Here is a 26678-nt window from a genome sequence, read left to right as displayed (position 1 = left end):
TGGAGAAACGGGAACCCTCTTGCACTCTTGGTGGGAATGCAAATTGGTACAGCCACTCTGCAAAAGTGTGGAGGTTCCTCAAAAAATTAAAAATAGACCTACCCTATGACCCAGAAATAGCACTGCTAGGAATTTACCCAAGGGATACAGGAGTACTGATGTATAGGGGCACTTGTACCCCAATGTTTATAGCAGCACTCTCAACAATAGCCAAATTATGGAAAGAGCCTAAATGTCCATCAACTGATGAATGGATAAAGAAATTGTGGTTTATATACACAGTGGAGTACTACGTGGCAATGAGAAAGAATGAAATATGGCCCTTTGTAGCAACATGGATGGAACTAGAGAGTGTTATGCTAAGTGAAATAAGCCATACAGAGTAAGACAGATACCATATGGTTTCACTCTTATGTGGATCCTGAGAAACTTAACAGGAACCCATGGGGGAGGGGAAGGAAAAAAAAAAAAAAGAGGTTAGAGTGGGAGAGAGCCAAAGCATAAGAGACTCTTAAAAACTGAGAACAAACTGAGGGTTGATAGGGGATGGGAGGGAGAGGAGGGTGGGTGATGGGTATTGAGGAGGGCACCTGTTGGGATGAGCAGTGGGTGTTGTATGGAAACCAATTTGACAATAAACTTCATATATTGAAAAAAAAAAAAACAGATACATTCAGAACATTCCATCCTAAAACAGCATCATACACATTCTTTTCAGGCGCACATGGAACATTCAAGTGCACATGAATAAATCACATAGTAGGCCACAAAACAAGTCTCAACAAATTTAAAAAGATATGTCATAATATGTATCTTTCTGACCACAATACTATAAAACAAGAAGTAGACCATAAGAAAAAGTCTGGAAAGACCACAAATACATGGAGGTTAAATAACATACTACTACTAAACAATGAATGGGTCAACCAAAAAAATCAAAGAGGAAACCAAAAATTACATGGCAAAAAACAAAAAGGAAAACGCAACAGTCAAAATCTTTGGGATGCAGCAAAAGTGGTTCTAAGAGGAAAGTTTTTAGCAATACAGATCTACTTCAAGAAGCAAGAAAAATCTCAAATTAACCACCTAATCTTACACCTAAAGGAGCTAGAAAAAAACAACAAACAAACAAAACCCCAAACCAGCAGAAGGAAGGGAATAATAAAGATCAGAACAGAAATAAGTGATACAGAAAGAGAGAGAGAGAGAGAGAGAGAGAGAGAGAGAGAGAGAGAAGATCAATAAGACCAGGAACTGGTTCTTTGAAAAGATAACAAAATTAATAAACCTCTAGCCAGACTCATAAAAAAAAAGAATCAAATAAAATCATAAATAAAAGAGGAAAATAACAAATGACAGACACCACAGAAATACGAAGGATTATAAGAGAATATTATGAAAAATTACATGCCAGCAAATCTGATGACTTAAAAGAAATGGATAAATTCCTAGAAACATATAACCTACCAAAACTGAAACAAGAAGATATATAAAGCTTGAAAGACTAATTACCAACAATGAAATTCAGTAAGTAATTAAAAAACTCCCACAAACAAAACTTTGCAAACCCAGAAAGAAACCCAAAACCAGAGGGCTCCACAGGTGAATTCTACCAAACATTAAAAGAAGAGTGAATATGGGGCGCCTGGGTGGCGCAGTCGGTTAAGCGTCCGACTTCAGCCAGGTCACGATCTTGTGGTCCGTGAGTTCGAGCCCCGCGTCAGGCTTTGGGCTGATGGCTCAGAGCCTGGAGCCTGTTTCCGATTCTGTGTCTCCCTCTCTCTCTGCCCCTCCCCCGTTCATGCTCTGTCTCTCTCTGTCCCAAAAATAAATAAACGTTGAAAAAAAAAAAAACTTTTTTTAAAAAAAGAAGAGTGAATACCTATTCTTCTCAAACTTTTCCAAACAATAGAAGAGGAAGGAAAACCCAAATTCATTCTATGAGGCCAGAATTACCCTGATACCAAAACCAGATAAAGACACCGCTAAAGAAAAGAATAATAGGTCAATATCTCTGATGAACATAGATGCAAAAAATCCTGAACAAAATATTGCCAAACAATTCAACAATACATTGAAAAATAACTAACCACAGTCAAGTGGTAATTATTGTCAGAATGCAAAGGTGGTTCAATATTCACAATTTAATCAATGTGATGCATCACATCAATAAGAGGATAAAAACCATATGATCATTTCAACAAATACAGGAAAGCATCTTACAAGGTATAACATTTATCCATGATAAAAACTCTCAACAAAGTAGGTTTAGAGGGAATATATCTCAACGTAATAAAGGCCTTATATGAGAAAACTCACAGTTAACATCATCCGCAGTGGGGAAAAACAGAGCTTTTTCCCCAAAGTCAGGAAAATGATAAGGATGTCTACTCTCACCACTTTATTCAACATAGTACTAGAAGTCCTAACCACAGCAATCAGACAACAAACAGAAACAAAAGGCATTCAAATTAGTAAAGAAGAAGTAAAATTTTCACTATATGCAGATTACATGATGCTACCTATAGAAAACTTTAAAGACCACCAAAAAAGCTACTAGAATGATAAATGAATTTAGGAAACTCACAGGAGACAAAATTAATATACAGAAATCTGTTGCATTTCTATACACTAAGAATGTAGCAGTAGAGAGAAAAAATTAGAAAACAATGTCATTTACAACTGCACCAAAAATAATAAAATACCTAAGAATAAACTTAACCAAAGAGGTGAAAGATCTGTAACGTGAAAACTATAAAACACTGATGTAGGAAATTGAAGATGACACACAAAAATGGAAAGACACACCATGCTCATTGATCAGAAGAAAAAAAATTTTTTTAAATGTCTATACTACCCAAAGCAACCTATGCATTTAATGCAATCCCTGTCAAAATACCAACATCATTTTTCACAGAGGTAGAACAATCCTAAAATTTGTATGAAACCACAAAAGATCCCAAATAGCCAAAGCAATGCTGAAAAAGAAAAGCAAAGCTGGAGGCATCACAATTCCTGACTTCAAGTTATATTACAAAGTCTAGTGATCAAAATACTATGTTACTAGTACAAAATAGATCAATAGAACATAATATAAAACCCAGAAATAAACCCAAAACTATATGGTCAATTAATTTTCAACAAAGCAGGAAACAATATGCAATGGGAAGGGGGTGCTTGGGTGGCTCCATTGGTTGAGCGTCGGACTTTGGCTCAGGTCATGATCTCACAGTTCATGAATTTGAGCCCCACATCAGGCTCGCTGCTGTCAGCACAGAGCCCACTTGGATACTCTGTCTCCCTCTCTCTCCACCCCTACCCTGTTCGCTCCTTCTCTCAAAAATAAATAAAATATTAAAAAAATACACAATGAGGAAAACACAGTCTCTTCAATAAATGGTGATGGAAAAACTGGACATGACAGGTAAAAAAATGAAAATATGGACCACTCTCTTACACTATATAAAAATAAACTCAAAATGGATTAAGGAACTAAATATGAGACCTGAAACTATAAAAATCCTAGACCTATCCCTTTGTAACAACTACTACTAAGATTCATCCTGTTTAGAGGATTTCTCCTGATTTTAGACAACAGTTATAAAGGTGTACAATTATAATGACAATTTCAACAAATGCAGGAAAGCATCTGACAAAGTACAAAATTCATTCATGATAAAAACTTTCAACAAAGTAGGTTTAGAGGGAAAGGAGGGAAATATGCAACCACTATAGACGAAAACCAGTGAATCATTAGAAGCTGATCTGATTTGCTGTGTTGATGAGACAGTAGAGTTCATAATTGCTTGTTAATGTGAATTGGCCAGAGCTGGGCTGTCTGAGGGCCCAGTTCCTCCTGCAGTCTCTTCTGTCAACCTTGGACCCAGTCTAAGACAAAAGTAAAACATCTAACAGTTGTTTTGCTTTAGGGTTGTGACCATCTCTGGAAGATTTCCCTAAGAAACACATTTTCCTATGTAAAACCATAAATAAGACATTGAATGGAATTTGGACTCTTAAAATGCCTCAGAAAAGGAGGTAAAATGATCTTGTGAGTGAGGCTTTGGACAACTTTATGTACTTTGGGTGTAACTTCAATATACTAATGCTTTGGCTTCAATTCCAAAATGTATAATGGGTAATTATATTTTACAAGCTTGTATTATTTATGCTTCTAAACTCCAAAAGTAAAAGTGAAACACATAAATTTTTACCCAAACCTGTGTGTCTGTCTCCTCTTGTATGGTCTAATGGAAACAACATAGAATCCCAGGAAGAGAAAGGGAAATCTCAGCTTTGATTACGGATTTAAAGGAAGCAGGGGTAGTAAGAGAATAGGATTTGAGCAATAACTCAATTCACCAGACCTTATGTCCAGTGAAAACATAGTCCCTTATTAGGGAATTGAGATTTATAGCAGATTAACCACCAATTAAACTCATTTGTTGCTCCTATACCTCTTGAAGTTCCAAACATCTGAGGTAACTAAATTTATGGCACACACAAATGGTACTTGAGATGCTATCTTGGACATTGCCAAAACCTTCTTTTTTATCCCATTAGGAACCAAAGACAAAAACCAATTCTCATGCATGCTGCAAGGCCATAACTATTCATTTTCAGTACACCCTAAACCCCCTGATATTTACTACAATGGGGTAGATAAGGATTTATTGTGAGTACCATTATCATCTGATGCCAAAAGCTTTCAATGATAGATAAATGTTCAGTAGGATGGAGAGTCAGAAGTCTCAGACTCAAAAGCTCTGACTTTGGTGTTATCACACCTTCATCAGCAAAGATGACTGATAAAGCCCAACAAAATCCAGAAGAATGCTCCTCAAGTTTCGGGGGAACTATGTAGACAGATTCACAATGCTCAATCTCTCTGGAATTAAAGACAAATTGTTGTTCTCCTTCCCCCTGACCAAAAGCAATTATAGCATAGCTTTGGACTCTGAGTATTAGAGACAGTAGGTGACTCATGTGGATATTCTACTTTAGTGGTCTTTTCTATCAGCTAACCTACAGTGAGTGTAATCCCGACCTACTTTTTAAGCTAATCAAGAAGCTATGGCATACTTCTTCCTGCTTTGAGGTACCACAAACCAAATGACCCATTGGAGCTGGAAATCTATAGAGATTTTGTGTACTGGAGCCTCTGGAAGAGGGAGCCAGCCTCCATTCAGGAAAATCCCTTGGGGTTTGGATTCACTGACTCCCTGAAATAGGTAGGTAGGAAAAACAACTCTTAGCTTACTACTGGCTTCTTGTCAAAACTGAAACCCTGACCCATGCAGTCATTGTGATTCTGTGGACTTATATTTCATTCTGGGATTCACCAATCAGATTCACAACTATTTGAGAGAACTTCCGTGTCAAGTGAAAATGGTATATTCAAGCCATAGGGATATTCATAAGAAATCTTGAAGTGCTTAAAGAAATACCACCAGTAGGGGCGCCTGGGTGGCGCAGTCGGTTAAGCGTCTGGCTTCAGCCAGGTCATGATCTCGCGGTCCCTGAGTTCGAGCCCCGCGTCGGGCTCTGGGCTGATGGCTCAGAGCCTGGAGCCTGTTTCCGATTCTGTGTCTCCCTCTCTCTCTGCCCCTCCCCCCTTCATGCTCTGTCTCTCTCTGTCCCAAAAATAAATAAACGTTGGAAAAAAAAAAATACCACCAGTAGATCAAATAGTCCTCAGAAAACTGTGGAAATCTCTCTGACAGGAGCCTCCAGGAGGGATTACTGACACATTATTTATATGTACCTGAGGGCAGTTATCAGTATAAGAGTAATCCAATCAGAAAAGGTGGTACAAAATTTGTTCCTGACTTTAGTTGAAATAATCAGTGACACCACAGCCTTGGAAAACATTCTGATCAGCATCAGCCACTGATCAATACTAATTTGGATGACAGAATTGCCCAAAACTTCATCTTTTTAGCCCAAGGTAGAACATACACTATTGTTAATACTTTCTGTTTTACTGGATTAATAATTCAGGCTAATTAAAAAGGTAAATACAGAAACTTAAGGAGAAATCCATCTTGTTTTCTAAGGTAGACCATGAGGGCCAAGGGATTTATTTAGCTGGTTGGAGCCAAGTCTTGCCAGCATGGTTGAGGCCAGTATTGCATGTGGCCTTATCCTTTGTTTGAACTTTTGTTGATATTATCCTTATGTAAACACTGTAGGAAACTGAATAAATTTAGTCCCAATCTCTTGATTAGATTTATCAGAACAGCAAACAATATGGCAGATTCATGGAAAAATATTGTCATTATGGCCCTTAAAACAGCTATGTTTTGGGATTTTGGCCTATGTGCAGTCTGACAATGGTGTTTCCTGTTTCATAAAATCTACTCCATAATAGGCTGATAGTCAAAATTTGTGCATATTTTAACATTTGTTTTTATTTGGCCCACATGTTTTATGTTCCTCATTTCCTTCCTTTCTTGTTTTTTTTTTAATTTTAATCAAAATTTCCAAGTTAATATTTTTTTCCTTTTTTTTTTTTTACTGTTACTGGTTGCCCTAAAAGTATTTGCATGTATCCTTGGCTTTTTACAGCATAAAATATATGACAATATTCATGACTTTCCCATTAATGCCAGAATCTTAAAACATTTAATACCAATTGCAACCTTTTTTGGAGAGCCAATTCTTAATACCTAGTAACTGAAGATGTACACAATAGCAATTCCCTTTTAATGTCTAAACCTAGATCAACTTTTACAGATCTGCACAAGTAGACACATACAGCCTAGTCACTATGGCATTGTTTGGAAGAGTGAAAAGTTAGAGGTAACTCCATGTCCATTAATATGATAAACAGTGGTGTATTCATAAAATAGAATTCCACAGCATTAAATAGACAACAACAAGAATGGGGTAGATGCAATTGGAAATGAAAGTGGGAGAAGAATATATGCAAGAAAATGTATGAATTTTAGAAATAGATTGTCCACAGATAGGCTTATAAGCAGTAAAAATATACAAACTTGTTTGGGAACATTGCACTCTAACTTTAGAATAGTGGCTATCTATAAGGAGTAAGGAAGAAAAGTGAGAGAGGGAACAGTGTAGAAGTAGAAAACAAGATGAAGCCAAGAAGGTACGTACCAAGACATATAATAATTAAAATGTCAAAAATTAAAAACAAAAAGAATCCTAAAAGCAGCAAGAAAAAGCAAGTAGTTACATATAAAGGGTAAGGGAAACCCTACAAGGCTACCTGCTGATTTTTCAGCAGAAAATTACAGACCAGAAGAGAGTAGCATAAATATGCAAAGTGCTGAAAGAAAAAAAAACAAAAACAAAAAAACAAAAACAAAAAAAACTTCAACCAAGAATACTTTACCCAGAAAATTTATCATCCAGATATAGTGGAAAGAAAAAGAATTTCCCAAACGAAAGTTAAGAATTCATCACTACTAAACTAGCCTTGTAAGAAATGTTAAAAGGATTTTTTTTTTATTTTTTTTTTCAATGTTTATTTATTTTTGGGACAGAGAGAGACAGAGTATGAACGGGGGAGGGGCAGAGAGAGAGGGAGACACAGAATCGGAAACAGGCTTCAGGCTCTGAGCCATCAGCCCAGAGCCTGACGCGGGGCTCGAACTCACGGACCGCGAGATCGTGACCTGGCTGAAGTCGGACGCTCAACCGACTGTGCCACCCAGGCGCCCCAAAAGGATTTCTTTAAGTGGAAAATAAAAAGGCAGAACTGGAAGGAATTATAAAAGGAAAAAAAAAATTCACTGGTAAAAATAAATCTTTTTTTTTTAATTTTCTTAATGTTTTATTACTTATTTTTGAGAGCAAGAGAGACAGAACATGAGTGGGGGAGGGGCAGAGAGACAGGAAGACACAGAATCCAAAGCAGGTTCTAGGCTCTGAGCTGTTGTCACAGAGCCTGACACAGGGCTTGAACCCACAAACTGTGAGATCATGACCTGAGCCAAAGTCAGATGCTCAACTGACTGAGCCAACCAGGTGCCCACAAGCAAATGTATAATAAAACCACAGATCAATCACCTATAAATCTAGTATGAAGGGTAAAGACAAAAATAATAAAATTAATTACATCTAAAAAATTAGATAAGGGATTCATAAAATTTAAAAATGCAAAAGCATATATATAGAACATGGAAGGTAGAGAGTAAAAATATTGTGTTTTTAGAATGTGCTCAAATTAAAGCAACCATCAACCTAATACAGACTGTCGTATACTTAGGATGTTATATATAAACCTAATGGTAACCACAAACCAAAAAACTATAATGACATATAAAAAAATAAAGTGAAAGTAATCCAATCATAACACTAAAAAAGTCATCAATTACAGGAAGAAAGGAACAGAGAAGAACTATAAAAACAAACAGAAAACAATAAACAAAATGGCAATAATTTTTATAGGTAATTACCTATCAATAATTTTTTTTTAATTTTTAAAATATTTTTTTAATATTTATTTATTTTTGAGGGACAGAGAGACAGAGCGTGAGCAGGAGAGGGGCAGAGAGAGAGGGAGACACAGAACCTAAAGCAGGCTCCAGGCTCTGAGCTGTCAGCACACAGCCTGACATGGGGCTCCAACCCACAAGTTGTGAGGTCATGGCCTGAGCTAAAGTTGGATGCTTAATCAACTGAGCCACCCAGATGCCCCACCTATCAATAATTACTTTAAGTGTAAATAGTCTAAATGTTCCCATCAAAAGACACAGTGTGACTGAATCTATCAAGAAAACACTTATATGTTGCCTACAAGAGACACATTTCAGACACATGAAAAGATGTTCAACATCACTCATCATCAGGGAAATGCAAATCAAAACCACAATCAGATATCAATCCACACCTGTCATAATGGCTAGAATCAAAAACACAAGAAATAACAAGTGTTGGCAAAGATGTGGAAGAAAAATGAACCTGTGTATGCTGTTGATGGGAATGAAACTGGTGCAGCAAATGTGGAAGACAGTATTTTTTGGGGTCTTCAAAAAATTAAAATTAGCATTAGTTTATGATCAGGTAATTCCACTACTGGCTATTTATCCAAAGAATACAGAAACACTGATTCAAAAGGATATATGCCTCCCTATGTTTATTCCAGAATTATTTACAAAACCAAATTATAGAAGCAGCCCCTATGGGTAAAGAAGATGTGATAGAATGTGAAATATGATGGAATATTACTCAGCCATAAAAAAGAATGAAATCTTGCTGCTCACAACAGTATGGATGGAACTTGAGGGTATAATGCTAAGTGAAGCAAGTCAGTCAGAGAAAACAGATACCATAAGATCTCACTCATATGTGGAATTTAAGAAACAAAACAAATGAACAAAGTACAGAAGGGACAAAAAAAAACCCCAGACTTTAAATATAGATACCAAGCTGGGGGTTGCCAGAGGTTGGGAGAGGAACATAGTGAAATAAAGGGGGATTAAGAGTGTACTATTGTGGGGGCGCCTGAGTGGCTCAGTTGGTTGAGCGTCCAACTTCAGCTCAGGTCATGATCTCACGGCCAGTGAGTTCAAGCCCCTCATCGGGCTCTGTGCTGACAGCTCAGAGCCTGGAGCCTGTTTCAGATTCTGTGTCTCCCTCTCTCTCTGACCCTCCCCCGTTCATACTCTGTCTCTCTCTGTCTCAAAAATAAATAAACGTTAAAAAAAATTTAAAAAAAAAAGTATACTATTGTGATGAGCACTGAGTAATACATAAAATCACTGAAAAGAAAAATAAGATAAAATAAAATAAAACTTGAGTAAATGCTATTACTCCTGCTTTATGTTTATTTGAAATATTTCCTAAATGCATATAAGAAAACTTTATATAAAAACTTCAAAATGAATACAATGAGCTGAAAAGGTCTACCTGCGATTTTAGTTGCTGTGGTGTGTGTTAATAGAAACTGATTTTCTATATATATAGGCAAAAATTCAGAAGCTCCAATAAGAACTAAAGATTCTGAAGCTTTGGTCAGAGCTAGGCATATAAATGCTGGATCCTTCATCAGAACCTGAAATAGAAATAAGTCATATTCAAATTATTTTATGTTGTTAGGTAAAGAAAAAAGATTTATTCACTCATATGTTAATGACCAATCAACAAAATTTTACCTTTCACAATCTAAACTGGAAATGCATTATTATATGTATAATATATATACGTATATAATATACATGTATATGTATTATATATATATTGCATATATATATAAAATGTGCATATATATATATAAATTTGCAATTCACCAGTATACAAATACTGTTAAAGACATGTAGTGTTTAACATGTAATTTTTATTTGTAATTCTACCTCTATAATTTTTATTTGTAAGTCTGGCCATTTGCTAGGAAACTTAAGGGAAACTAGATGCCATTAACCAGGTGTCTAAAATGCCCCTTTACTTTTATCTACTTTTTCCTTAACAAATTTTTTTACTTAACTAAAAAATCAAACAAAGATAATTTAAGCAACACTCAAGGAAAATCACTAGTATTACATACAGTTAAGATTCTATAATATTTTACTCCCGGGAATTCCATACGGAGTAAAGTCATTTAAATTCTGCATTTTAGTCAATTTTTTGGAACTTACTGAGAAACCTGACAAAGACGTATAGTCATGGTTTACTATTACCTATTATACTACTACACTATACATAGTAATTAACATGACAATAATTAACATTAAAATATTAATTTTCAAACAGATTTCTGTATTTCCTATATATGTACATATCTTTTCAGTGGTGTTTTCTTTGTATATTCTTAAAATAACTTAAATTTTTTTTCTAGTCCTAAACACCAGTTTTTTAATCTAAACATATTCTGTATATTAATTTAACTCATCTTCTGAATGCTATCTAACTTTACAAAGTGTGATTCCACCATACTCGTCCACTCCCACAGCATTAAATGCTTAGGCTCAGTTCCACTCCCACTGTCACAAACAAGGCTACATTAAACATCCCTATGCATGCGCCATCAACGACTAGGGTAGAACGCCTTTGGAAATACATATTCTAGAACGGGATTGCTAGGGCATTGACATTTAGTACACTTCATTCCGTCATTTCTCTGGAATTTTTTTCCCAAAACAATCCCACCATAATGTAAGAGAGTTCTATTTTCTTCATGTAGCAACTTATACTTTTTATAAAATCCATTAAAGCAATATTTTCAGTTCCACATTCCCTTCCAGAATTTTGCCATTCTCTCATCAGGAGGCAATGACCTTGGAAAAGTCCTTTATGACTGTCTCAACAAAGCATGTGATGCAGCATGACTTCTGATGTTGGGTCATAAAATGACAATCTGACTTCTGCTATGTACTCCCACTCTCTTAGGACTCTGGCCTTGGAACTCTTTCACCATGTTATAAGAAAGCCCAGATCAGATGGAGAGGCCATCTGTGGGTATTTCAGCAAACAACCAGTATCAAAAGCTAATATTTGAGTAAATAAGCCTCCAGACGATTTTATTTTCCAGACTTTACTTTAGCTGACAAGTCGATCTGAAAGGGATAAGCCATAGAGTACCTTAGTGGCTCAGTGGGTTAAGTGGCTGACTTAGGCTCAGGTCATGATCTCATAGGTTGTGAGTTCCAGCCCTGCATCAGGATCTGTGATGGCAGCTCAGACCCTGGATGCTGTTTCCTATTTTGTGTCTCCCTCTCTCTCTGCTCCTCCCCTGCTCTCTCTCTCTCTCTCTCTCTCTCTCTCAAAAATAAACATTAAAAAAAGTATATTTGAAAGGAGCAAGCCCTGACAAAACTGCTGATTAATGAACAAAATCATGTTTTATTATTTTTAAGCCACTAAGTTTTGGGGTGGTTTGTCATGTAGCGGTAGATAACTGATACACCCCACATAATCACAAACACTTGATATTATTAGCTGGCTTTTAAAATTTAGCCATGCTGATGGATGTAAAGCAGTGCCACGATATGCTTCCTTAAATTCAAATCCAATTGAGCATTTCTTCATGTAATTTTGTACTTCCTTAAATTCAAATCCAATTGAGAATTTCTTCATGTAATTCATAGCTATTTAGGATTTGTTACTGTGTGCAAACTGTCTATTCATATTTTTATTAGGCTTTCTGAAATTCCTATGCAGATTTTCCAATAATTTCTTGTTTATTCTAAATACCAATCTCTTGTTGGGTTGAAAGAACTGTCACTCATCTTTTAACATTGTCTACGGTCTCCTTCATAGAACCGAAATCTTTGATCCATAAATTTTTACTTCGTATTTTACAATACTGCAAACTTGTTTAACCTTTCCTACCTCTATGTCACAAGATATGTCTTTCACGGTTTAGCATTAACTGTGTTGTTTTTTTTCTAATCACATTTTATTAACCTAAAATCATCTTTGTGTATGATATGAAATAGAAATCCAACTTCATTTCACCACACAGAGAACCAAACTTGTCATCACATCTACTGAGCAACTATCCCTGCAGTGCCTATTCTATCACGTGGCAAGTTCTTATATATATTAGTCTGTTATTGAGTTCTATCTTCCATTCCACTGGACTATACCATGGTTTTATATGGAATGGCAGTATGTATTAGATAAAACAGGCAGAATAAGGAACAGAAAACCTAGCTTTTACCTTGGCTCTGCAATTGATTTTTGGAACAATAATCAGCAAATAGCAGTCTCTACATATCTTATTTTTAGGCGGTATTTTATAATACACAAGAGTACACAAGAGTAATGGCATTAGAGTCAGGCATGTGAGAGGTTTTTATATTCTTTTTTTGAGAGGTTTTTATATTTTTAACTTCAATTTGGCCAACCCTATGTGTCTTTTGTCTGTGTCTATGTGTATCCAAAGATATACATGTCTTTGGAGAAATTACTCATTCTCTTTAAATTACTGGTTCATCATCTATAAGATAGAAATGATAGGGGCGCCTGGGTGGCGCAGTCGGTTAAGCCTCCGACTTCAGCCAGGTCACGATCTCACGGTCCGTGAGTTCGAGCCCCGCGTCGGGCTCTGGGCTGATGGCTCAGAGCCTGGAGCCTGTTTCTGATTCTGTGTCTCCCTCTCTCTCTGCCCCTCCCCCATTCATGCTCTGTCTCTCTCTGTCCCAAAAATAAATAAACGTTGAAAAAAATTTTTTTTTAAATTAAAAAAAAAAAAAAGAAATGATAATATCTATAACTTCAAGTGATCCAGAGAATTGAATATATGTAATAATTTAATTTCTGCCATATAGAAGGTACCCAGGAAAGAATACAAATCATTTTCATAAGTTATAAAATAAGAAGGTCACACTAGATTATTAGATTTGTTGTTGCAAACTATGGTGGGCTTTAAGTCATTTGGAGGGTATAAAACACAGATTGCCAGATCCTACTTTCAGTAGGTCTGGAGTAACCTAAGAATTTGCATTTTTAACAAATTCTCAGATGATGATGATGATGGTGGTGGTGGTGGTGGTGGTGGTGGTGGTGGTCTAGGCCCCACACTAAGAACCACTGTACTAGATCATTTTTGTGTTTGGACTCTTTAGAATTAAAATGAACAGACTCATAATTTAATCCAATTGATGAAACCTATTATAATGTTACACTGTAAAGAGAGAAAGCCAAAAATACTTTCTAAGTAGCTGAATAATTCAGCACTCATAAAGAAACAACATCATTCAGACTCAAACAGCAGCTTATCTTGTCTCCATTGCTTTGTCTTAATTGCTTCAAAGGCCCAGATATTCAGTTTCTTTCTGTCAGCTTATTGTGTCTATATCTACTTCTATTACAGCTACTTAGTATATTCTCTCTCCATTTGCTTCTCTGTCTCAATGGCCTTTTCTCATTCATTTTCTTGATGTCAATTTATTAAAGCTCCCTTCTGACTATTTATACTCTCTTAAGAAAGAGAAATTAGTCAGTTTATAGCAGGTGTCCTGATTGGATATTTTTCTCAAGATATTTGATAAGTTTTTGGGAAATCTGAATATGGGTGTCTTGGGCTCAAGTGCTGATCTCAGACCTAGTTTTAACTAGGACATTTAAACTACATCATATAGAACATGGCAATTAATGCACAACACAACACTTCTGGGTTTCTTCAGAAAGGGCTGTGGGCGCTTTATTCAGAAAGAACATGTGAGCATAGCAAGCAAACACTCAGAATGCAAAGGACCTTTCCAATAAAATGTCCAGGCTTTCCTTTTTAAATAAATAAATAAGTAAATAAGTAAATAAGTAAGTAAATAAATAAATAAATAAATATTCTTTTCTTAAATATAAATATGGGAGGCAAAGAAAAAGGCCAGACATACAAATCAGTATTCAAGGAATTTCATTAGTAAACTCAGGCTTAATTATGGTAGATGTTGATATACAAAAGGAGAAATCAAATTAGTTCTTTACAGTAGCAGATAATTTTATGCAACAGCCATATCTTGTAGTACTGTGGCTCTCAGCCCTAGTCCATTACAGAGTTGGTCTAAAACCAAGGTCTTTACCATACCAGAGGAGGTTCATGTTGGTCTGGGAGGTAGGATTTCAAACTAGACTAGGTACTCCTTAATGTACTTAGAGTCTGAAATAAGGACAGGATCAGCAAAATATAAAGTATATGGAAGAGTGGCCATAGACAAGTAGACTAAGGTTCAGGACAGGTCTCGAGTAACAGTGGGAAAGAAATGTTAACAAGGAAACTAATGCAGAGCAATGAGGCAAGAGAGGAAAGAGTTCCTAAAGACTCAACCAAGGTTCATTAGAGATGGGGTGTATAATGTCCCAACTAATTGGGGAACCTTTTCTTTTATGTGATAAAAGCATTAATCTACTTCCTACCCTAATCAAGGTAGCATGACAAGAAACAATGATCTTGCCAATAAAAGGCCTTCGTGTCTACGAGCAAATAGGAGGAAAACATAAGCTGAAGAGGACACCAATAAACTTCCTTGAACTTCTCAAGTGGTTTACTGATCACTTAACTTCTCCCTTGCTCTGGTCTTCATTCCTTATGATGAAATATCTATAGTTAGCCATAGAAAGTAATGCTTATCTTTATTAAATCTGCCAATAAGAGTACAATATCTCATGTAGAGAATGCTGTTTTTTTCAAGTTTAAAAATGTTTCAGCCCTCTATCCTGAAATTTCACTCACTCTCCTTCCACACCAATTTATTTGGTCAAACCTAGTAGACAACTCAGAGACTGAAACTAGTATATTATGTCCCAACATAAACACAAGCAATAAATATATTTTTAAAAATTATGTTACTTATGTCAAATGTAAATTGATTTTAGTATCTGTAATAGTAATTTACTTGCTTTCCAAGGAAATTCAGTATTTTGACTACCAATAGAATAATATCTAAATACTTTGGATCCTAGCTTCCTTTGATAGATTCTGTCATCCACTTATAGTCAAATACAAACAATGAATAACACTTTATATTTGTTTGGTCTTTATCGTTCAAAAAGTTCTTTATTATCATGATATTCATTGACACTTCTTTGTTCACTGGAGTCTTAGTATGTAAATGTCTTCCCTGTTAATAAGGTGTGAAACTTTAGGTAGGAGATGAAGAAAAAGAAGGTAAAAGTGCTGATCTCTCTACTCCATACATTTAAAAAGTTTTCTCCTATAAAATCTTATTCCTTGGGGTGCCTGGGTGGCTCAGTCAGTTAAGCCTCCAACTTTGGCTCAGGTCATGATATCACAGTTCATGAGTTTGAGCCTTGAGTCAAGCTCTGTGCTGACAGCTCAGAGCCTGTAACCTGTTTTGGATTCTGTGTCTCCCTCTCTGTCTACTCCTCCCTCCCTCCCTCCCTCTCTCTCTCCCTCTCTCTCAAAAATAAAGATTAATTTTTTAAAATTTTATTCCTTACCTGCTTCCAGCCAGTCTTAATTTCATTTTTTTCTTTTCCCTGACTTATTTCCTAATTTCCAAGCTTTCTCTTTTTATTCTTTTAAAATATACTTCTAATCTATTATATTCTGAGAGCTATAGACTATTATTGCTGTTAGTCATTTTTCTTTCTGTTCTTCAAGTTAATGCCATTGACTTTTTATTTATAACTTTTCATCTCATGGATATTATAACTTTATAAAAATGTTAAGTATTTTGTCTCTGTTTTAGCTTGTTATCTTTTATTCAGGCCCATTTTTTCTATTTTTAAATTAAAATTATCTTTACTAACATTTGAATAAAACTATTGTGTTTCCTTAACTAATGAATTTTCTAAAATATATAAATAAGGAACAGCAAGAAATATGGTAATAGTAAAGAGAATTCATTCTAAAAATAGCCACTTCTCTGGCTTTTAATTAAAATTTATGATAAAAAGACTTGTTTAAAAAAATCTATGTCTAGAAAATCAGGAGATGTGTTTTTTAACTAGCTGTTATTAGTCTTATGATGATGGTGATACATTTCACTGATTGGAATAATTTGCTTGCTGGAATTATTTTATGTCATTTCTTATATTAGGAGCTTGTAAACAGACATTGAACTTCAAGCAAATAGTACCAATTAAGTCTCATGAACCAGAAAGTATTGAACTATAGGATTAGTAATGCAGGAAGACAATAGATATTTATTCCATCAAATTTTTCAATTAGTCTTTTAAATTTATTTTCTAGTTGATAACCCACTCTTATCAAGATAAAAAGAAAATCTTATGAAGTTTTCCCCTGTATTTTTGGTGTACTTTCCTTCCCTAAACTAAAATCAGAAATATCTCAAGAAGGCATTCATATTTATTATGTATTTATTGAGTTTTTATGATGGGCTATGCGGTAATCTATACACCTTACATTCCTATGAAGAAGGTACCATTATTGCACCAGTTTTTTAGAGGCTCAGAAAGGTTAAAATACCACATTTCATGGACTCTAAGATGCTATCAACAGTAAGAAACACCATTATTTTACGTACAACCAAGAAAAAAAAAATTACTGCCAATAACAATACAATGCTTTAAGGAAAGTCCTATACTATTCAGATATTAGTTTCACCAGCTTTTGAAATATATTAGATCTACTAAGAAGGACTTCCCAATTTTTCCTGACTCAGTTGCACAGTTCGGCACGTGGTAGGCAGTCCTTTATCAGGTATCTTAATAAAAGAACAATAATGCTATCTCCTTTAGCAGCTTTCTTAATAAGAGAACAATAATGCTATCTCTACTAATGGGACTCCTTTACTTAAGTTTCATAAAACACTTGGATGTTATTTGCAAGAAAATGTGAACTAGCAGTCATTCATTCAACATCAAATGTTTGCTTTACTAATATCAAAATTATATTCTGTTGTTGTTTCTTTCTAGATATATAATGACTTCATAACTCAATGCTTAAATACTGCATCATCTTTTTGAACAGTTAACCCAGCAGTTTCGCCTACTATGGACAGTCCCACTAAAGTATATAACTTACTTAAGGTAATGATAATATGAATGGCCATGACCATTTTACCCATACTTAGCCAATACCTACTATGTCACAATCACATGCTGCTTTACAGTTATTTCAAGACTCCATCAATTTAATACCAACCCAATTTTAAATATGCTAAAATGTAAAGGAAAAAAGTGTGTCTTAGAATCAAAGAAATATGGACATTTACATTAGGTCTCACTATTAGTGAGTGCTATATAATATCCCTGCTGAGTAGTCCTACTAGTGGTCAGGCCTACTAACAGATAAGAACCTATGGATGAGGAGAGATCTGATGTATCATTAGCCTTTTACCTCTTGGATAACCAATAGAGCACAAAGAGAAGGATAGAGCTTGCTCTCTCTAAAACTTTTTACCAAAGGAGAATAGGATGCTACTCCTCAGTGGTCAGCATCTCTAGCATCTCATCTGACTTTTAGGCTTAGATGAAAAGTAACAGACCCTACTGAAGAAAATCTCTCTGCCTAAAAGATCTACAACAGGCAAGCATAAACTCACCTTTAGTTCCACTTTCTACTCATTTCCAGAAAGTCAGAGCATCTCTAGCCCCTGCCTGATAAGGGGTTATAGCCATTAACCACTGCTCAACTCCACTCTTCCTTGCATGAATTCTTTAATAAGCTGCATTGCTTACTTAAATGACTCATAATTAACCACCAACCTAGCAGAAAACACTGCCTGACTCCATTATTATCAGGGAAGACATGCCCTACTTTAATTTCACCAACATGGCTTGCTCCGTAGCTACATTTTGTTAAGAAACGGAGCTTTGGCAGGTGCTACCCCATGAAATAAGGCAAACAGCGGGATTTTTTCTAATCTACTAGGCTTCCTAAAGTATGGAGCATTATCCCTGTTTTCTTTCTGAAACTCAGCCTGGTACATTGTTAAAGGAAAGAGCATAAGATACATAAGCTTTCTGTTGGATCCTAATATTACATGTCCATATGTAGGCTTTAGAACATGTTAGAACATCTGTTTCCCCATATTTTAGGCTTTAATTTCTTTTCTTTATAAAAAAAACCAAATTAATGCATATTTATTTTTAAGAGAGAGAGAAAGGCAGACTGCAAGCAGGGGAGGGGCAGAGAGAGGGGGAGACAAAGAATTGGAAGCAGGCTCCAGGCTCCGAGCTGTCAGCACAGAGCCCAACACAGGACTCAAAACCACAAACTGTGAGATCATGACCTGAGCCAACAAAGTCATATGCTTAATCAGCTGAGCCACTCTTTAATTTCTTTTCTTTAAGGCCCCAGAAGCTCAAATCATGTTGACATGTGGAAGGTTTTTTCTTCTTCATACACAATTCATTGTCAGTAGCCCTGTATTTTATAAATGCCAAATAATTCTTTAATTGGTTCTTACAGTTGGGTCTCATATGAATAAAAAAATTACTATTTATAATACCCAGAGAAAACCTATAACACCCGAGTCATACTGCCTTTTCAACTCTTACCCCACTGTAATCCATTTTTTACCCAAAGTCATGTTTTAAACTTCTTAAAACACTATTTCCTTACCTATATGAGTGACTTCCTATTGCATTAAAGCCAAAATCTAAAGTTCTTACCATGCCCCACAAGGACCTTTGTGACCTAGCCTCTGCTTACTCTCTAACCTGTTATTCGTTCATTCTCCCCACCAAGCAACTATGCTCCAACTACTCAAGGCTTCTCTGAACTGAACATTCTTAAAACTTTGCTGCTCCAAGATGTTTCCACATGTGTCTTTTATGCCTGGAATTTTATTAATGACCATTCTTCACATGGATAACTTCTTCTCTTGTTTTAGGGTATTCCATTTAAATGCTCCCCATTCAGTGAAACCTACATTATTACCCCATAACTAAAGTACATTTTGGGGCGCCTGGGTGGCGCAGTCGGTTAAGCGTCCGACTTCAGCCAGGTCACGATCTCGCGGTCCGTGAGTTCGAGCCCCGCGTCAGGCTCTGGGCTGATGGCTCAGAGCCTGGAGCCTGTTTCCGATTCTGTGTCTCTCTCTCTCTCTGCCCCTCCCCCGTTCATGCTCTGTCTCTCTCTGTCCCAAAAATAAATAAACGTTGAAAAAAAAATTAAAAAAAAAAATAAAGTACATTTTATGTAGAATTTTCCCTACACAATTGTTAATCAGTTGTTTTTAATCTCTGTATTTTTTAATGTTTATTTATTATGAAAGAGAAAGAGAGTGCAAGCAGGGGAGGGGCAGAGAGAGGGAGAGAGAATCCCAAGCAGGCTTCGCACTGTCAGCACAAAGCCCAACATGGGGCTAGAACTCATGAACCATGAGATCATGACCTGAGCCAAAATCCAGAGTTGGACGCTTAACAGACTGAGCTACCTCTAATCTCTGTATTTTTTAAAGTCTGAAACCTACACAAGAATATAAGCTCCATAAAGGCATAGGTGTTAGTTTCCATATATCCTCAATATAATTCTGCCCACAAAATAAAGGATACTTATGAAAAGGAGAAGAGAAAGCAAATTGAATGTAGAATCACTACTTAGAAGTTTGTTTGTTTGTTTTTCTTAAACCCACTATGTGTGTATTGTAGGCCTTGTTTCTCACCTAGAGAAGCAATGAATTTTTCTCCATTTGAAACTGAGATGAAATAATTTCCATAAAATACGATGTTTTCATGAATATTTGTTAACTTCTAGAGTTCTCTTCTAAGTCATTTAAACATAATAAAAAGATGTTAATACCTATAAGTCTTACGTATTTCTTCAGGAAAAGAACAAACACAAAATAATACAAAAGTAAAATTAAAAGAAAAGGTAGAAGGAAAAAAACTAGTACCATCCTCTGACACTAGCCATGTTCCCAGAAACGTCACTTAGGTAAGGCGGGTCCTATTTGCCATTATCTGTAAAATGAGTAAGTTAATTAAGGGCTTAAGTCCCCCTCAGATTTAAGTTGAACACTTTATGGTTATTCTTTTAAATCCACTGTTAGAAAATATACAGGTCAACTTAATTGGCCTGTTCATATAAAATATTTTACTTTACCCAAGTATTAGCAAATAAATCCTTGATACTAGTTCCAAGTTCCTTTTCTTTAAACTTGTTGTCAAACGGATGAAGCTGTTTACGTTTCTCAGCTTTTATCTTTGCTGTACCTATAGGTTAACAAGTAAAAGAATCTTATGACACATTCAAATAATTAAAACATACATACAAACATATGCACACATCTTAATAGTTTTTCTTGAAATGGCAAGTGAGCTATTTTTGAACAAGCTAAAGTCAATCTAAGTAAAAAGCACATTCTTCTAAAACAGTGCTGTCATAAAGAACATTCTATGATAATGAAAACTTGTCGTAGCCGTACTGTCCAATACTGTAGCCACGAGCTCTATGTAGCTATTAAATACTTGAAATATAGCTCCTATGACTGAGTAATCTTAATTTACTTTGAAATTTAAATAGCCACACATGGAAAGTGACTATTGTTTTTGACAACACAGCCCTAAAATGTAAAAGAGTCATCTTTGACATTACTAAAAATATTTTTTGCCAATAAAATGTACTACCATTAGGAGAGTATTTGATTTCTCTAATGTTACATGTATTTTTTAGTGTTTCCAAAAGAATTTTAATAGTTATTACTTTATCTTACAATAATTCTTTCAGGTGGTACATGTATTAAATAATGCTAGGTAAATAGATTTAAATATATTTCTTTTTAAAGAAAACTTATGAACTCTACCTTTTGTAAAAAATGACAAGAAACAAAAATATATACTAATGAAAGTTTGGCATATAAATAAAATAGTATTTGGCAACATGAAGTTTCATGTGTTCAAATAACACTAGCATATGTCATATCTCCATGACAAAAAGAAAAGTAGTTCAGCCAAATTCTGAGAACGGGAAATGGGGGTGGGACAAGGAACCTACTGTATTTTAACTTAATGAATTACATTTTTACAGTCACCTCGTACACTGTGTGGGAAGCATGACAATGGTATTAATGTTATCCATGCAGTAAGTGAGACAAAACCGAAATAAATCCACCAACTCCTCAGCCACTTGTGATGATCATCAATGTCTTCAACACTAACAGAGAAAAATTAAAAATTTCAACTTTGTGTATTTCATTACAAAGCCATAATCAAACAGAGAGAAAGAGAGAGGGACAGGGAAGGAGGAAGGGAGGAACATCTTCTGTTAATTTGTCCCTATTGTTTGTTTTGCTGATTGTGACTCCCCCAGTTATGCAGGGTTTCTTTTATTCTACAAGATTCTAATTTGTTTCTCTTTTCTTTCTTTTCCCATGTCCACTCAGGTGGCACAAGTAATTCTTTGTTCCTTTTTAACTTTTTTCGTCAACAGAAGCTATGCTTTTGGAAGATTACCCCTTTAACTCTTACCTATCCTTAAACATCATTCCTGCCCATTTAAATCATGCACAACCTTTAGGGCAAGCCTGGCCTTTAAGGTGAGCAATTAACCTTTTATCTGATATCTAACCCTTTACATTACATACACTTGGAAATGCCTTTCTTACAATTCCTTCTCTGAATCAACTCAGATTGAGTGTTTATCACTCTCCTGGTGATCATACCTAATCACCCATAGTACTCTTTGTTAGCCTTTATCTTCCATTTTCCCTGCAGCTTTTTCTTGGTCTGCCTTGGCAGACTTTGCAGTAAGCAGGGCAGGATGGGAATGTGAAGGATCCTGTGATGATTTTCTCTTTTACTCACTGTTCATTTTGCAATTACAGCACTATTTGTCTTCAGTCATGCTAAGGCCATGATCTTGCAGAAAATGTTCATAGTTATAAAGTTATTTTGTATCATTTAGGGAGAAGATTTGGAGACGTTCATTACCATACAGCTACCACTGTCTTCAATTCCACAGACGCATAAGACCTTGTCTGACCATCCATTGTGGGACAAAACCCACATAGTTAAGAACCACAGTTGTGAAGGTGCTGGTTTCTCGCAGGTAATTCTATTTGTCAACAGTGACCTGGTGAGGAGCTTGCATATAGGCCCTGCCTTTCACAGAAAGTGGAGAATATTCCCAGTTTTATTTATTAATGGGCTAACTCCTTATCCATTGTTATATTATTAAGGGATACAAGTTCCAACTTGCAATACTATTAGGTTGCAATCTTGAGTTCCATTATCAGAGAGGTATATATATCTGGACACGGTATACATAGAAAGTTTCGACTCTACATTTTCACTAAGATTATGTGTTTCCTCACTGATTAAAATATTTAGAATTTTTTTTCTCTTTTTACTTTTGAATCCAGCTATGTACTGTAACCATATGCATTATGCTATATATGATTATTACCTATCTGTAAATAATTGATAACCAAGAAGACTGAGGAAAATAGTCAGAAAATGTAAGCAAAGAATTTAATAGGTGCCATATATATTAACAGATTTTCCTCTTACTAGAAATAATTGATTAAGAAGTAATAACATAAAGATTCCAAGCGCATTACTAACAAAATAAATTACTAGGAATAAGCTTAATGGAATATTTTCAATAACAAAATTCCTAAGACTTTATTGAATGGCACAAAGGAAGAGCAGAGAAAATAGAGAAATATATACCATATTCTTGCATAGAAAAATGACATTTATTCCCAATTTGATAAGTAAATTCAAGTATCTGAAATCAAAATGTTTTCACTGTAACCTGAGACTATTAAGTTTATCTAAAAGAGTAATTTTGCAGAAATAGCCCCTGCTTTTTGGTGAATAATATTGAGGAAGGACTTACCCAACCAAATAGCAAATCATATATAAAGTTGTAGTTATTAAAACATTGTAGTACTGGCATGAAAATAGAGAGAGAGAGATCAGACAACGGATTAGAGAGACAACAGATAAGAAGGAAACCTATGTATGCAAGAAATTTAATTTATGATATAGATGGTGTATAATATCAGTAAAAAATAAATTGATTTAAAAAAAAACACAGAATGATCCATAAATGTCATCAATACAATGGTATATCCCTTTGAGGGGAAAAATAGAAGCTTTACCCATTTCCCATATTATATAAAAAAAAACAAACTGAAATTGGATATTACATTTAATGTGCAACTAAAACCACACAAGTACACGACAAGAAAAGGAAATTACAAGCCAATATCCCTGATGAGCACAGATTCAAAAATCCTCAACAAAATATTAGGAAACCAAATTTAACAAGTCATTAAAAGGATCATACACCACAATCAGTGGGATTTATTCCAGGGATGCAAGAATGGTTCAATATCTGCAAATTAATCAATGTGATACACCACAGGAACAAAATGAAAGATACAAATCATATGATCAGGTCAATTGAGGTGGAAAAATCATTTGACAAAATTCAGCATTCATTCATAATAAAAACTCTCAAGAAATTGAGTAAAAGGGAAAATGCATCAACATGATAAAGGTCATCATGACGAACCCATAAGATCAGGAGTAACATAAAGATACCCAATCTCCTCACTTTAATCAACATTGCACTGGAAGTACTAGCCAGATCAATTAGGGAACAAAAAGAAATAAAGGCATTCAAATCAGAAAGGAATGAGTAAAACTATCTCTGAAGATGACATGATAGTAATAGAGAAAACCTAAATACTCCACCAAAAAGTGTGGACAATGCCAAGACATGACTCCATTCTATCAAGTCAGTTATTTCTGGATAAGGGCACAGAGTAAGACCAGTGAAATCTGTAGTTGTCATACTACAGATTTTTTGTCTTATCATATGCTCCCTTGTCAGATGCAATATTGTGGTATATACATGCAATTGACTATTTTTTAGCTTTAAAAAGAAAGTATTTTTACTGGCATATGCTATGGCATATGTTCAATAACCTTGAGGTCATTGTGCTAAGTGAAATAAGCCAGTCACAAAGAGACAAACACTGCATGATTCCACTTATATAAGGCATAGGAAGTAGCTAAAATCTTAGAAAGTAAAATGGTGATTTTCAGGGGCTGGAGAGAAGGGGATAAATGGAAGTTACTGTGCAATGGATATAGAATTTTAGTTTTGCAAGATGCAAAATTTCTAGTGAACTGGTGCATAACAGTGTGCACATGGTTAACACTACTGTACTAACTATACACTTAAAAAAGACTACAGGGGCGCCTGGGTGACTCAGTCAGTTGGGTGTCCAACTTCGGCTCAGGTCATGATCTCGCAGTCCGTGAGTTCGAGCCCCGCGTCGGGCTCTATGCTGACAACTCAGAGCCTGGAGCCAGTTTCAGATTCTGTGTCTCCCTCTCTCTCTGACCCTCCCCCATTCATGCTCTGTCTCTCTCTGTCTCAAAAATAAATAAACGTTCAAAAAATTAAAAATAAAAAGGCTACAATGATAAATTTTATGTCATTTGTTTTCTCCACAATTTTTCAAAAAAACCATATGCAGAATTAGTAATAAGGTTGTCTTTATAATGTTTTCAAACAATATATTGCATTTCAAACAATAAAGATAAAAGTGTATTTATATGTACATAAATACATGTATCAGTCACATTCACGTTTTTCTTAAAAATATGGTATAACAAATTAAAAATATATGTTTATAGGCTATATATATCCAATAAATATTTCATATCACCTAAACAACAACAAAAAATGAAACAAATGACTTACCTAATAAGAAAAGTACTGTTTTCAGTCCCCTTCATAAGGGGTGCTCCTATCACATAAGCCAAAGAATATCCAAGTATTAATGAAGCGTCCATTAAGCCTATGAAATGAATACTGAACATCAAACAACTACATAAGCCAGTTCTGTCATGATAAAAATTACATGGTTGAAATAGATTACTTCTGAAAGTTTCATAACTAACTTTATTAGTTATGAGAAGCAGAACTGAGAAGCAGAACCAATAGGATATTGAGAGAGAGATTATAAATAATTGGCTCATGCAATTGTAAGGCCTAGCAAGTCCAAATTTGTAGAGTAGGCTGGCAGGCTGGAAATCCAGGTAAGAGTAAAAGTTACAGTAGTGAATCCATAATTAAGCCTGAAATCCATAAGATAGACCAGAAGGCTGGAAAAACTCAGGCAGAGTTTCTATCTAGCAGTCTGGTGAAAGAATTGCTTCTTTTTTGGGAAACCCAAGTCTTTCCTCTGAAAGCCTTCAACCAATTGGATAAGGCTAACCAACATAATGGAGGGTAATCTGCTTTACTCAGAGTCTACTGACTGTGTTAGTCTATTTAAAAAATATAGCATAAATATCTCTACTGGTGTTGAAACAAATAAATGGTTGCCGTAATCTAGTGAAATAGACACATAAAATTAGCCATCCTGTATTTCATCCAATGCATAAATAAAGAAACGTAGGCAAGTTAATTATATAACTCACTGTATCTTATTTAGTCTATATATTTAATGTGATATAAATATATTTATACTTAATATAAATATAAATTTGATATACCTGATTTCACTTTAATTTGTGATAGCTTGTATCCTTCACCCTGGCAGCTATGGTGGCAGGAGGTGGAGATACAGTGTGTATGTGTACATCTCAATTAGAACCAAAAGTAAAACAAACAGATTTGTTGCCACCCTCAGCCAACACTAATAAATCACTGCAAATTTTTTTCTAAAAGCAAATATACATATGAAAGTCAACTATTTTAATCTATTGACATAGTTTTCCTTACTTCTAGTGGAAAAAGCACTATTTTGGTGCAAAATGCTATTTTCTCTTAAGTCACCTTCACAATATATATTTTGTTAAATTTCTAATTTCTAAAAAAAATATGATAGGTAGACAACCCTGTCCAGACAGATGATCTACCAGGGCCAGGAGCTATTAAAACATAAGGAAATACAGATTATTCTGAGATATACCCCTGGGTTATTTATTGTAGGATACCATGACATAAAACACTGGAAACAGAGTACTACATTGTAGTCAATTAAATAGCACATCACTTCTCTTCTTGATGGGATGAACAAGATTATATTTTCATTAACTTCAAAATATCTGAGCTCCCCAAAACAGATGAAGTAAGTTAACATATGCAAAAGGCTTAGTACAATGGTGATGACGATTTCAACACTGAATCTAGCGCTGAGGAGGTATGAAACAATATTTCTATCTCCTTACGAACATGATGGCAGCAGCTTCCCACCTATGTCCCCAAAGCTTAAATATACAACTATGCAAGCAATTCAATATAATAATTTGAGTTTTTTTTTCCCCTGGAGAAATGAAACGCAGCCTATAAAGTTTGATATTACAAACTATAT

At 35.2% G+C, this 26678-nt stretch overlaps 1 protein-coding gene across 3 annotated transcripts in view; it reads right to left on the bottom strand.

Annotated features, from left to right (window-relative positions):
- SLCO6A1 (solute carrier organic anion transporter family member 6A1) overlaps positions 1–26678 on the bottom strand; it is a 101073-nt gene that overhangs the window by 61383 nt on the left and 13012 nt on the right. For all 3 annotated transcript variants that reach the window (XM_040447706.1, XM_040447719.1, XM_040447711.1), the window contains exons 4-7: positions 25061–25157; positions 21372–21493; positions 20444–20553; positions 9877–10021 (exon numbers count right to left, since the gene is read on the bottom strand). In XM_040447706.1, coding sequence (XP_040303640.1) covers positions 9877–10021; positions 20444–20553; positions 21372–21493; positions 25061–25157 — 474 coding nt within the window. The remainder of the gene's footprint in view (positions 1–9876; positions 10022–20443; positions 20554–21371; positions 21494–25060; positions 25158–26678) is intronic.

The sequence above is a fragment of the Herpailurus yagouaroundi genome, unplaced genomic scaffold (assembly GCF_014898765.1).
Source record: "Herpailurus yagouaroundi ecotype Mexico unplaced genomic scaffold, PumYag 29, whole genome shotgun sequence".
Lineage (NCBI taxonomy): Eukaryota > Metazoa > Chordata > Mammalia > Carnivora > Felidae > Herpailurus > Herpailurus yagouaroundi.
Note: the sequence above shows the minus strand (reverse complement) of the source record. Positions and strands in the feature narration are given on the sequence as shown.